The 14,581-nt window shown below is 36.3% G+C and overlaps 1 protein-coding gene across 1 annotated transcript in view; it reads left to right on the top strand.

Annotated features, from left to right (window-relative positions):
* The window catches only part of RORB (RAR related orphan receptor B), a 181,248-nt gene that overhangs the window by 121,998 nt on the left and 44,669 nt on the right, over window positions 1–14,581 (top strand). The window contains exons 2-3 of the mRNA XM_054583263.1: window positions 8,331–8,416; window positions 12,876–13,017. Of these exons, the coding sequence (XP_054439238.1) occupies window positions 8,331–8,416; window positions 12,876–13,017 (228 nt within the window). The remainder of the gene's footprint in view (window positions 1–8,330; window positions 8,417–12,875; window positions 13,018–14,581) is intronic.

Genomic DNA, 14,581 nt, shown 5'->3' with positions numbered 1-14,581 from the left:
AAGGTTTCAGCTAAATGAAGACTACAGAAAGAGGCTCAGAAACAAATTAAGGAACTAGGGAGAGACAAGGTGTTCATGAAAGCAAAATAATTGTTTTCTCCTTTCGTAATGGGAAAAAGTAGCTATCAAGTCGAATACATTCTTCTTTTTTATATGAAGTTCTCTTTACAGAGAGCTAGGGTTTCGGGCAGACACACTGAGAGGTAAATTGTAGAGAGCCTTCCCTTTCTGTCTTCCAGATCTTCTCAAAATATACCATGTATATGCATCACAGAGATATTGTTGCCATGAAGATTTTGATTATGTTGGTCTCGGGTAGGACCTAAGTGCTACATTTCTATCAAGCGTCAGATAATGGTAATGCTGCTGGTCAGGAACCACACTGTGAGTAGCAGGTCTAAGGACAACATGATGACAAATGAGAGGAAGGTGATGAGTATCATCATGGTGATGACTCAACTCTGTATTCATTAACCTGCCTCCAGAGTTGTCATGGATAGCTGAAGTGAGTTCATTTCTGTTTCAAACACTGTTTGACCTCCTTGCCTCTACCAAAAGAAGAAAACTTTGTACAATTCAATTTTTAAAATAGAAAAACTATTTTTAAAATCTTTTCAAGAAAGGCTTTTTCACACTGAGAATCCAGAGTGAGCTAGCAGCCACAACCCCAAGAGCGGCCCACAAAAGAGGAAAGACACACTGCCACAAGGTGTTTTAACGTGAAGAAGATGTAGGCACAGCTGACAATCGTTAAATCTGCAAAGGAAACCTGGTATACTGGGTGTTAATTACAGTAATGCAAGATGTTTCTGGGAATACACTGGCTTCTCTTTCTTCTGCCTTGTCAGTTAATGACCAGGGTCTTTTGTAACTAATCCTTCAGTTGTCTTACTGCCTTTTGAACAAGAGAGAAATGCCTAAAAACAAAACAGAAAAGACTTTTCCAGAATCCTGTGAAGTTTTTAATTTCCCCTAGTGCCAAAGAAATTTAAAATTCCATCCCTTCTCAGGGTAGCTACAACTGTAATTACCTGGGCATCAGCGAACAGTTCTCAAACTTGAATGCTGTCCGGGGGGGCTTGTTAAACAACAAATTCTGATGCAATTGGTATTGAATAAGTCTTGATAGTCTTATTTCTGCATTTCTAACGTGCTCCCAGGTCATGCCAGTGCCTCTAGTCTTCCGAACATACTGTGAGTGGTCAGGGAAGACATAAACTGCTTTCAGTCTGAATGATGTAAGGTCTTCCATATACATCATTGCATTATAATTAAAACTTTGACAGGATAAGATGTATTTAATGGGGATTAATTCATAAATTATGAGTTTAAAACCACTATGACTTATAAAAGTGATTTTCTTTGTTTCCAAAGGAGATATTTAACTTAGTAATTGCCATTAATGATACTACTAGTCACTGTCATTGTTCTTTGTGGGTTACATTCTCTGTAATTTCAGTTTTCTGAGGAGTTAAAGTAAGCAAGCAATACTTCATGCATAAATGTTCCTGTGGAAAAGATAAATCAACTCTCTTCATGACAATGCTACAAATCATTCCTTTGAAAGAGTCATTTTTTCCCATTATTATATGATAGTAATTTTTTCTTACTCTAGTTTCCAATGATACATAGGTTAGGAAATTGTAATATTATAAAAATAAATGTTATCTTTGGGTCATTTAGAAGCTACCAACTGAATGGAGCAGAGTGCTCACACAGATCACCACCCAGAATATTAAGAAGAGTTTGAGAAGAAAGGGAGATCCCAGGTGCTGATGTGTGAGAGAGCATTCTAGTAGGAATTGGAGTGGCCTGAAGTTTGTGCACTATATTTGGTGTTTAAGCAGGAAGCTGAGATTAAGATGTTGTGTGCCTGATGAGATATACGTGAACACAAACCTGATCCAACATGAGGAATCTTTTAGAATCACCATATAACATGATATAAGGGCAAAAGCTCAAAGACTTACTTTTTCCTGATGGTCTCATTTTTCCATATTTCCATCCCATCCCGATCTTGGGGTTATTTTCTGATAAATTAAAATTACAGTGGAACTAGATTTTAGGAATACCTGTTTCATCCTTTGGGTTTGTTGTCATATGACATTGGAAGATTTTATACCTAATAGAGATAGACACATGTCAATCTGCCAGTGAGAAAAGGAAAGACTACAGATAACGATTGGAACTTGGATTTGCCACAAATGACAGATGAGATATAATTTGGGTAGAAGTGTTGCAACTTGGGCTACTGAGACCATATACAAAAGGATTTTTTAACCAAAATAGTCATCTTTATTGGAAGTTTTTATATGTGTAAATTTTGCTTAACTCAGACATTAAGACTTTTTCCTTCACTGTCCACTTTTAGCATAACTGTAAGATTCTGGGAAATAGAAACTAAGAGGCAAACCCAGTGTCCTGGAATAGGAGTTATTGTAGACTGGATAGATGCCTTCTATTTCTCTTAAGGAAAAAAAAGAGGCAGAAAGCAAAAGATGCCACGAGTATAGCCCCAAAGCAAAAGTCAGGAAACAGAGAAAGAATTACTGGTCAATCCTTAGCATTTTCAGATTCTAGACATGTCCTCAGGTTTTATTTCTTTACAGATGCCTTACATGCTATGGAGAATTCCTGCTTAGTAACTTGATTCATTGAAAACGCAACACAGCCTTATCATATCATAGCAGAATCACCTGGAAGGCTATTTCAAAGTATATATCTGCTCCAATCTTAAGATGCTGATTTTTTTCTCCTCACCTCATATATGAAAAATCAGTATTGTTTAAGGCCTCTTTTATAAAAGGGAGTATGTCAAATCTCTTGGTTGTACTCACACACACACACACACACACATGCACACACAAAAAGTAGACCACTGGTTTAAAGAGTTATAAAATTCTCTTTTGGGCTCTCTGGAAAATATGAAAAAGAAATATGACCTGGACCCTGTCCTCAATGGACTTAAAATGCCCAGAATACAAAAAAGGCCAGGTTGAGTTGTAAGAGATGGAGCGGTAGGAACTGAGAGTGACAAGAGCACACACAGTACAAATGCTTTCTCCAAACAAAAAGTCCCTGAACTTCCCATTATTACTACCATTCCTGATAGTTCCTTTTAAAAGTTAAGGTGGATCAAAGCGATACACTTTCCAGCTAACTCATTTTCCTAGATTAGTTCATCTAACTTAACACCTGCCTTCACAAGCAGGTGACTCTAAGGCAGCAGAACAAAAGATATGTATGAGGTCTGTCCAAAAAGTATCCAGCCATGTCCTATGAAAAATAGAGACATTTATTGAAGAAGATACAAGATACAAGAAACATTGTACATAGGACAATGACACCTTAGTCACCTTCAAAGTAGGCACCTTGGCATCTCACACAGTTCTCCCAATCGCCATCAGCTGAATCTTATTAATGGTCTGAAATCTCTCCCTTTTCAAAGGTAATTTTAATTTTGGGAAGGGTCAGAAGTCACAGGGTGCCAAATGTGGGCTTTAGGGGGATTGAGTGATTTAATGTTTTGTCAAAAAACTCTGCACCAGACATGATGCATGAGCAGGTACATTGTCATGATGAAGCTGCCGATCACCAGTTGCCCATAGCTGTGGCCTTCTGAATCATCTGACTAGTTTCCACAGAGGAATGTTCAAGCATAACACAAAATTTGATGCAGATTTGTTGCTCTACTTGCTCAGTCATTTTGAATGTGACAGCCACACAGTACACATGCACACTCAGTGGTGTCTACTGCCCCCACTGCCTAGTACAGTGAAGTGGTCATTGTTCACACATGCGCATTCCAATCCATTCTCCTTGGCTGCCAGGTTACATCAGTGTCACACAAACTTGTCATGTTATATTAACAATGGTTGGACCTTTTCTGAACTGATCATATACATTTTGATAAGCAAAAAGAATTTAACACATAGTGGCTCTGTGTCATGGGAAAGAGCTCTAAGCAAAGAAAGGCCTTCAAGAGCTACTGAGAGGAAAGAACTGACATCTTCAAAGAAGAGATAAATTTTGAATAGTCTATAATTGTTAAATAGGACCTGCCTGCCAAAAAATAGAGTATTAAATTAATTGTACTTCATAAACTGTCATCAAATAATTTTAAATGTTTTGTGACTTTCTTTGACATTGCAAGAATATTATTTCAAAAAAAACTGTATGTGATTGGTTTTATAAACCAAAAAAGTAATTGGTAAATAAAAATTCTGCACAAGACATGCTGCATGAACAGGAGCGTTGTTGTGATAAAGCTGCCACGACAACTTTTTAACTAAAGTTTTCACAAAAGATTACCAATAGAAAGATACATGTGAGAGGAAGATAAAAGAAATGAAAAAACTGAGAAACGAGGAGCACATCGCAAGCCATCTCTCAGAGCCTTTCAGCTCCTCTGTTTGTCTCTCAGAAAATGCTATTTTTGAATTAATCCATGAGTCAAGCAAAAGTATGAAAGTTGAACTCTCTCCTCCGTGTCCTTATCACATCATCGTTGTAAGACCTGGTAAGGTCCAAGCCACCAAACCCTCACTAGATGTTCAGTTTGAAACTATGATAGATAACGTGTCACCAGATCTATATTCATGGCAAAGCAATTGCACCAGAGACTATGGATCATGTAGTGGCAAGACATTTAGAAATGGCAAATATCAAAGCAGCCACATGACCTGTTGTCTTAATCAGTGTCTGAAATCCTCCATCTTGAAGATGTGCTTTATAAAATACATAGGATGAATTAAGAAGTTGTAACGCAGAAGAAGTTTGTTTTAAATGAGAGAAAAGGATTAGTACTTTAAATTATTTAAGTTTATTTTCATCTATAATAAACCTCAGATGATTTATTCTGCCATAATAAGTAAAAATGACCATAGGTTTTCCAAACCAATAATCCCTTCCTACACACAGCAACACACATATACACTCTTGAGTGGTTCCTTTCTCTTTAAAAATACTGTTATAATGTTTATGGTTCTTCAGGATTACATGTTGAGCTAGGATTATAAATATGTATAAATATGCAGATACTCTATCGAATCATTTCTTATCTCATTTGTATTTCTGAAGTTTATGAGATAACCTTTGTGGTTTTCAAAAACATCTTCTCATATCCCAGGGGGCAAATTACCTCTATTTTCATTTCCTTTAGAGTTAGATCATTTTATAATTAAGAATTTATTGAAGCAGATTCTCCACACATATAAGTTACTCCCTGGGGAGTAATTTATGCAAAGAGCCCCTCTCACTTAATACCATATAAGCCTAAAAACTGTACCATGGATACCTGGGATTGTTAGTCAATTTTGTAACCATTGCAAAGAAGTTACTCTTTGAAAGTCTATCACTTTAAAAAAAAACATGGTTTCATTCATTTGGTATTTTTAAAATAAGAATTTCAATGAAGGAATAATAATATGGTTTCTATTTCTTGTCCAAAAGCATTAGAAACACCAGTTAACAATACTGATGATGATGACAAAGACTGACATTTTGTAAGTCTTTTTACAAGGCACTTCTACATAAAATACCTCATTTAATCCTCACAAATCTATAAAATTTGTCAGCTAAGTTTCATAAACCAGAAAACAAGATCAGAGATTCTGTCTTTGCCACAGAATCAAGGAGGAGAGAACAGAATAGAATGACATCAAATCTCTCATTTTTTCCACATGTCAAAATCTTGAAAACAAATACTAGTTAATGTAATCTAAAAACTAAAAGAATAGAAGCAAATAGAAATAGTTTGATAAGTATTTTAGTTGACTTTGTCTCTTCTGATTTTTTTATTATCGCTATAGCTGCTGCTTCTGAGATAATAAAAGATAACATAGGAATTCAAAGTTGTATTCATATTTTATCTTTGTGGGAGGCAGAGAAAGGGCTACTAACTGAAGTATTAGGAAAGTTGGCTACTTTCTGGTTGTCATCTCCCATGTCAACTCAAGGGCATTAGTAACCACCTCAACCTACAGTTTTCTCATAGAATATAACACTGAATTTTTTGCTGATAAAGATGATTTAAACTTACTATGAAATATTTAATTTCAAAAAATTACTGTGCTCCTAAAGCAAAGTATTATTTATCTTTTTTAATGTAGAAAAATATAAAAAAGAGGGTTATGTCTTGCATTTATTTGTTTTATATATTTAAGGGTTAGGAAACTGTAGAAAAGCATCCAAATGGCACTCTGATATACAAAGCATTTTGAAGCATATTTTGCATATTTTAAATTGAAAGTGGGAAGAGCAAATCTTTCTAGTGTGTATAATTTTAACAACACTTAGAATACTATCAGAGGCATAGGAATTATAATACTACAAACCTAAGTAAAGTTTATCTCATGAATTCATCCATAACGTCGATGCTGATAATTTAAAATCATCTTCCCAAGAGGATCTATATACAGGTGCCTATGAGACATCACACCAAATCACACACATGCAAAATGGAAATCCGTTTTCCACCATAATTCACAAAGAAGTTGCCTTACCAACATCCCCATTGTTGTCAACCCTACTATTTAATCTCTTTCTCTGGTCTAGAAAGCTTAAAGGCACCATCTTCTTCAATTTGTACCTCTGCGTCATTTCTATCACTTATCTTCTCAGCCCTACTTTTAAACTGCCTTCCTCTTTGCCTCTTCCTCTCCATTTATCCTACCAATGTAACTCATACTTTCATCTTCTAACACCCAGGTTAGGCATGGCCTTTTAGTTGATCTTTTATGTATTTCTGGTTAGCCTTCTGAACTCACCTTTGTAATGTACCCAAACTACCAGTTTTATCATTTCTTCCCCAATTCACTTCCTTGATTCCTCATAGCCAGTGTATCAGCTGAAAATCCTCTGCCTAACTCTCAGCAGCTCTATAGTCTGATATCACTTCCTCTCTCTAACCATATGGCCCACGTTTCCATTAGAGCCACATTGATTGTCTCAATGATCACAAACGACATCATCCCAGACTTCCTTCTTTCATTCCAGACTTCCTTCATTCCACTCTGCTTGCCGAAATGCCCTTTGGCTTTCTCTTCAGCCTAACTAAATTCTACAGTCTTCAAAATCAACCAAGCTGTCTTCATTTCCAGTGAAACGATTTCAGATCCTGTGGAAGTCGTAGTTAGTACTCACACACCTTATCATTTTTTTTCTCTGATTTCTTCATGTATCAATTGTGTTTTAGTAACTAGATTATTGGTGTCATTAGTATATTGTATCTTACGTCAGCAACATTTATTATTTTAGTGGATGTACAGACTATGCTCAATAAATATTTGACTGATTTATCATTGGTATTTTCACAAGTAAACATTCAGCCACATAATGTATTTGGTCATCCAAAAGGCTGTTTAGTTTTTTTCCATAAAATAAAACACACATTTTTTATTTACACCAATAACTTTATTGATTTGGCTAATTTGAGTATGTTTGCTATCTCCCATTATTGACTTTCTAGTGGGTAGGGTGCTCCGATGCATAAGACAGCTCCACAGCAAAGAATTATTTGGCCAAAATATCAATAGTACCAAGAAACTTTGCAAACCACTTTTGACACAATCAGTCATAGCACCTTCTCCATACACTGCACAAATCTTTTATTGCATTTCAGTTGTGTTTTTACCTTTCTGGAAGTAATGAAGCATAATATGCTGAAAATGTTGTGTATCTTCTTCCATCTTCAATATTAAAATGGCTGCATGAAAAGTCACCAATTTTGATGTTTTTTTAAAAAAGCACACTGAAATGACAGCTGCCATGATGCATTCTAACAGAATTGTTTCAAATGAAGTTAAAGACAACTAAGCACTACTAGAGCCATCATACAGAAAAATCTAAATGAACTTTTTGGCCAACTCTATATAAAGTCACCACCACCCACTCTAGCTTTGCTTTTATTTAACTATTTTAAAATTATTGAAATAAAGCAATGTGATAGCGCTCCTTGACAATGTTTGAAGTGTAAAATGACAATGTTTGAAGTGAAAACGAAAACCTTAGGTCCCAGGGATTTTTGACTCATATTATTTCAAGGTCAAGTTGATAACGGAGAAAACAGTGAAGGTAAGAGTTTACAAAACTTCTGATCCCTGGTTCTAATTTTTTTTTTTTTTTTTAAGAAAAACGCAAACAATATGGATCCTCTTTCAGTTAGAAGAAGCTTAAGGGGGCCATTCAAATAGTAGTGGATGGCCTCACACCACACCCCCACCCCCACCCCAATGTCTTTAAACACTAACATCATGGCAGGGAGAGGTAGAGAGGGAAGTAGAAGGTAAGAAGAAAACTGTGAGCCTAAAATGTCTGTTTTCCCTTTTCAGCACAAATTGAAGTGATACCATGCAAAATTTGTGGCGATAAGTCCTCCGGGATCCACTACGGAGTCATCACGTGTGAAGGCTGCAAGGTATGGGACTTTGACACAGCACTGCCCCCAGCATCCGTGTTTGCCTCAGGCATCTGTGTACCTCACGATGCAGGTGGTGACACCTTTTTAAAGAAGGCCTGTTACAGGGTTCTTGTGCCTGCTGCTGACATTCGGGATTTCTTGCTTGATGGGTGGGTGGGTTGATTTTCCCTGCCTTGGACTTTCACCTTTTTGCTATCGTCTAACTAACCGGTCAGCAGATGCTTGAAAATGGATTGCTTGTGTAAAAGCTTGAATTATTCACATTTACAGAGCTATAAATGCTGATTCTTGCCTTTTTAACAGTATCGTTTCCAGTAAACTCCAGGGCATTTATTCTTATATGAAGAAACTACAAGTTAAATAAAGATTGTAAGCTAATGGGCCTAAATTTATTTATCTGCTTGTGAAAGAGGGCAAAGTAACTGTTGTAATACACACATAGCTGTCCTTTATTCTCACATTCCAGAAAAATTAAGGGAAAAAAACTGGAAGCATAAAATGTTAGAAGTAGACCAGATAAACTCTAAATTAATTAAAAAACACCTGCCTAACCTCCTCATTTTTTAATGGGGTCTTCAGGTATGAGCAAGATTATGTCATTTGGTTAATGTCACTGATCTAGTTAGTGAGAAGACAAGGCCAACACACAAGTTATTTCATTCTGGGTTGAGTGTTCCCCTCCAGGACAGATTCAACCACTCCTACCAAAACAAATTAATGCCTATGGGCAAGTTGCTTTTAAAATACAAAGCTGAAATAGATAGAAGATAGATAGATAAAGATAGGTAGATAGATAGATGATAGATAGATAGATAGATAGATAGATAGATGATAGATAGATAGATAGATAGATAGAAAGAACAAAGTTAGAGGGAGAGTAGTTAACATAGACCTAATCTAAAATAAGAGAAATTTAAAACTTAACAGTAAATTTTCTAAATTAATCCTTAGAGGAAAGAAAGTTAAAGAGACTAAATATCAAGAGGGTAATACAAACAGTTCTACAATTAATTTTAAAAGGCAATGTGTAACCAGAAAAAATAAAATGAAGTTGTGGTCTGACAGGGAGAAAAAGATATGCTGGCAAAGATACTGGTAAAAGCAATTATATTTATGATCAAAAAATGCAAGAGATTAAATCATTTATTTAAGGTCAGTAAACTGAAAGAGATGTAGCACAATCATAGATTCTAAGAGCCAACCTTAATCTTAAGACTTTGCATAGTGCTATGTGAAAAATTGGCAGTCTTATCATAGTCTCACAAAAAGCATGATTCCTAGAACTAAAACTAGAGGAAAGAAAAGAAAAGAATGAAAATAATATTGGGAACAGGGGTTCAGAGAGGGGAGAATAACATTATTAATATACTAACCTATCAACATACTGACCTGCTTTAGAAATAATTTGTGATAAGCCATATTTGAACATCATGATTAAAGCCTTTCATTCTGTTTTTCTGCACACCCACAGGTAACAATTGCATGTTATCCGCCTTAATGCAATTTATTCAACATATCAGAAGAAACAATAAAGCAAAATTACAAATCAGCAATTTTCTACCCTCCCAAAATAAGTAATTGCTCCTGCTGGGCAAATAGATAGTTTTCTTTCTAAACACTAATAATTTTAGAATCAGAACCCTCTCCAGTGAAAACATTTCCACCACTGTGTTGGTTTATTGTGCAATTTTAAGGGCTCTGGTCTAGTATACATAGGATCCATACGCGTGCGCGGGTGCACACACACACATACATACACAAACATTTTCTGGACAAGTTTCAAAGTGGAGATGTATTGAGTTTCATTGTATAAGCTGTATTGGAAAATATAGGGCTTCAAAAGATTAAGATATGTTCATATTAAGGAGCAAAGCATTTAAAACAGTAATTTCCAAAAGATGTAACTACTGAACAAATATAGTCTGAGAGGTCAATAGCCAGGGACAAGTGCTTAGGCTCCTGTTATCTTTTCTATCTAAAGGAGGAACCTGCAATCAAAGAAATCATGCTATTATTCTGAAGCATACTCTGAGATTTTAGTCAAAATGACATTGTACACCACACTATTTTTTTTAATTTCATGGAAGAACCCACATTTGTAAATATGCTACATTTTTCTCCAAATAGTAAACTTAAGAAACTCTGTTTTGAATAAGATGTCAATGTCAGCACATTTAGTATTAAGCTCTGAATTTTCATAATGCTGTTTTCCAGTCAGCATAAACAACCCGTTTTAAATAATATCAATTCAGCATGTTCACTTATTCAAATTTCTATCCATTCAATCAAATTTGAAACAATTTCTCTTATGTGCCAAAAACCCCATATGCAATAATGAGCAATAGATAAGCAAGTAATGCCTCATAATTAATGTCAAATTGGCCTTAAATTAGGGCGGTAGCTATGACTTCAGAAAACTCTTTTCTGTCAATTCTTGTATTAAGCAAGTGACACTAGAGTATTCAAAGTTTAAAAGCCACCCACTCCTTTCCTAAAATGTAAATTCCTGATTATCTTTAATCAGTACCAACGGGCTGAGGTGATGCTCTCTGACAGCTTTCGTGGTTAGTGAAATACATCATTTCAGTCCCTGGGGGCTTGGCTGGAAGTGGTCTCTATTTTAAGGGGCTCCATGCATTCATTAGACCTGGACAATCAGATATCACATTCTGCCACCACTGGTCTACTAAATAAATGATACGCATGTATTTGCAGAGATGAAACCAATCCTTGTTGTTGAATGGCTTGGGGCTCACAACCACAGAACCAGCCAGCACTCTTTCTCTCTAAGAAGATCCTTGGCTACATATCCATTTCTAAGGTTCTTCACAAGGGCACCAAACTCCCTTTACAATACCATGCTGAACCATATGGGAGTTTGGAACAGAGGAAAATCGCTAATCTTAATCCTGTCTTTATTCAAACTCCTGGAAGTTTTTTGCGTTAGTGTTAATATTTAACATATCGTGTTAAATATTATTTATCCTGATTACCAAGTCTTTTGGCAACCCTTAAATTTTACGCCCAAGATGATTGCCGCTCTAACCTCACCCTTATTCCAGTCCCACTCTGTCTCCTGTTGATAGTTGAGGAAACACAGAAGCAAAAGGAAATCCAGTGACCTATTCCAGGCCTCTCAGCAAGATGGATATTGAGCTTACCACCCAGAAATTTTCTAGTTTTCCTCTTGCAAAAGATGTTACTGTGGGTTATCTTTCCAAATTTACCTTGGCAAATCCGTAGACCACTTTGTTCATAGCACTTTGCTCTTTTTTCCGTATTGTAATTCAAGAGTAAAAAGTGATCAGGTGCCCTGATGTTTGTGGCTCAGTTGGTTGGAGCATCGTCCCATACACCAATAGGCTGTAGCTTCAATTTCTGGGTCAGGGCATATACCTAGATTGTGGGTTTGATCCCTAATCAGGCACTTACTTATGGGTGGCAACCAATGGATGTTTCTCTCTGACATCGATATTTCTCTCTCTCTTTCTCCCCCTCTGTCTCTCTAAAATCAATAAATATATTGTTTAAATTTCTAAATAAAAAAATAGAAGGATGATTAGGGAAACTGATTAAATGGGTGAATGATATACTTTCATATCTCTGGAGAGGATATTTATTTTTCCCAGTAGGGTTTTCTGTAAGACAATTAAGGCAAAGAGTATCCGAAGATTAAAAACATAATAAACTCAGCTGTGGGTTTATTCAGAAGGGTAATATATTGTTCATGGCAGTTCATTTTGTACCAGAAGGACCCAAACTTATTTACATGAAAACCTGCTGCATCACTATAGCCCTGAGGCCAAGCATTATTAGTTCAGGTTTTAGTTATTGCTTGTTTTTTATTGAATAGTTTATATACCATATTTTCTTATTCAAAGATGTGATTGATTGTAAGGTACATCACTGGTTCAAAAAACAACCTTCCAGATGCATTCTGGCCAAATTCAAAATTTTTCAAATCAACAAAAATGCATCTTAAAAAGTAGGAAGATAGCGGCACATACTGAGCCCGAACTCCTCAGTACTGTTATTGTAACCAATACCCCAAGTCTCTCACCCCCACAGCACTTGACATAAGCCTGTGTTATATTTCCCATCCAGTTTTGGCTTACAGTGACACTTCCCTCTGCCACTCCTTTCTCAGTGCTCTTTAGGGCAGGCAGGAACTCTGCTCTGCTTTTCTTTGCATAGAACAGCATAACTCGCAAACATCTTTAATAGACATTGAATGGATGAGTGAATGAATGAATGAATGATACCTTCATATCTCTGTAGATAGTACATATTTTCCCTAGCAGAAACATCTGTAAGCTGTCCTAGCAGAGGTATCCAAAGAACTTTAAAAACTAAATTCATTTATGTTCACTGTAGAAAACGTAGCAAATGTATATGTTAATGGTCTCTGTTTCCATTTGTATAAACCTATTTCCTTCCCACTCTTTTTTCCCTCTAGGGATTCTTTAGGAGGAGCCAGCAGAACAATGCCTCTTACTCCTGCCCAAGGCAGAGAAACTGTTTAATTGACAGAACCAACCGAAACCGTTGCCAACACTGCCGACTGCAGAAGTGTCTTGCCCTAGGAATGTCAAGAGATGGTAAAGCATTGCCTTCCTATTTTTTTACATAAAGGCTTTCAAGTGGTTGCTTTGTTGGAGTCTATTTAAGCTTCTGGAAGAATTCTAGACAAAGGGAATTGGAGATGAGGAAAAAAAAAGCGTGTGGTAGTAGTGCATTAAGAGGAAAAGTAAGAACATATAAAAATATAGTATTGCCTATGAAACACGAAGAAAAGACTTCACTGTAGCTCATGAAGCAACCTGTGCAAACTAGCTTAGGTGAAAGCCACACTGGCCTAGATTGAAAGGTGACCACCTGTCCAGATTTGCCTGCAAATGAGAGGTTGGCTTCCTGGGATGTGAGATTTTCAGAGCTAAAACTGGAAAGCCCGAGGGAACTGGAACCATTTGTTTGCTTTGGTATGTCTAGCTCCACAAGTAGCTTAGTACGTGGAGATGCTAAGAACCAGAACGTGTTTCTATAGGAAGCCCAGAAGCTCCATTCTGGTCACAGCTACTCGGATAAGGATGTAGACTATTCTGAGTCATGATGAAGATCCCAACTGCAATTGCAGCGTCCAAGTCTTAGAAGGGCTGTGTAGGTGGTGTCCTTCTAAGGATATGACTCAAGTGTGCACTTACCTTCATGCCCAACCCAATCGGTGGTTTGACTCAACAACTGAACTTCTTAGACTGATAAAAGAGTACAAGTAAAAAACAAAGAATGTCATCTAGGGGGGGTTTTTCCTCATTTAACATGCATCTAAACTAATTATTTCCCCCATTTACATTGGCCACAGTGTCCTTGTATCAGATTATGAGCGGTCCTGAGTCTTGGGGCCATTTCTGTCTTGTCCCACTGTACCCTCAAAGTCTGGTCAAAAACAGGCACTCAAATGTTTGTTTAATGAACCATAACATTCCTTTTTACCTAGTGCCTGAGATACAGACAGTGCCCCTGATACTTATTCTCTCTTTTATTTTTTAATGAAAGCAATAGTCCTGCCATATTTTATTTCTCACAATACATATTTACAGAAGAAAAAAGAACTGTACATTTTAAATTCTGATCATTGCACAGATTCTTTTCCAGTTGCCTAAGAAAAGAACCAATCTCTTAATGACTTTTAAAAATAACTTCAATGCTTAAAGTTACAAATTATATAATAAACATTTAATAACTGGAGTAAGCTCACTTCAAAATGAAAGACATGTTCAGTGATACTTATTCTCTTTATATGAAGCACTGCCTCTAATGAAGTTCAAAGTCGTGTGGAACCACTCCCATCAAAAAAGAGAAAATAAGTGCTTCCAGATTTTTAAAAAATTGCTTAATTTGTATGTACTGTATCTTGGTATAAAGGAATTTTATGAGTTATTAAATTAAACATGGGCCTTTTAGTCATTTGGATAAGTTCAACTCCACATAGATCCTGATATCTAGGCACATAAACTGGTGACTTCTTAGCTTGCATTCTCCAAATAGTTTTATTTTGAATCTTGGTCTATCTTTTCTCTAATTCTCAACCCACCTAAACTTATCTTGCACAAAAGTATACCAATGAGATAAATTTGGGAAAAATATAAAAGAAAGAAAAAGAAG

Source organism: Pteronotus mesoamericanus, unplaced genomic scaffold (genome assembly GCF_021234165.1).
Source record: "Pteronotus mesoamericanus isolate MK-2021 breed Mesoamerican mustached bat unplaced genomic scaffold, CSHL_Meso_final contig_73, whole genome shotgun sequence".
NCBI classification, from domain to species: Eukaryota; Metazoa; Chordata; class Mammalia; order Chiroptera; family Mormoopidae; genus Pteronotus; species Pteronotus mesoamericanus.
The sequence above is the reverse complement of the archived record's forward strand: the minus strand, read 5'-3'. Positions and strand labels throughout refer to the sequence as shown.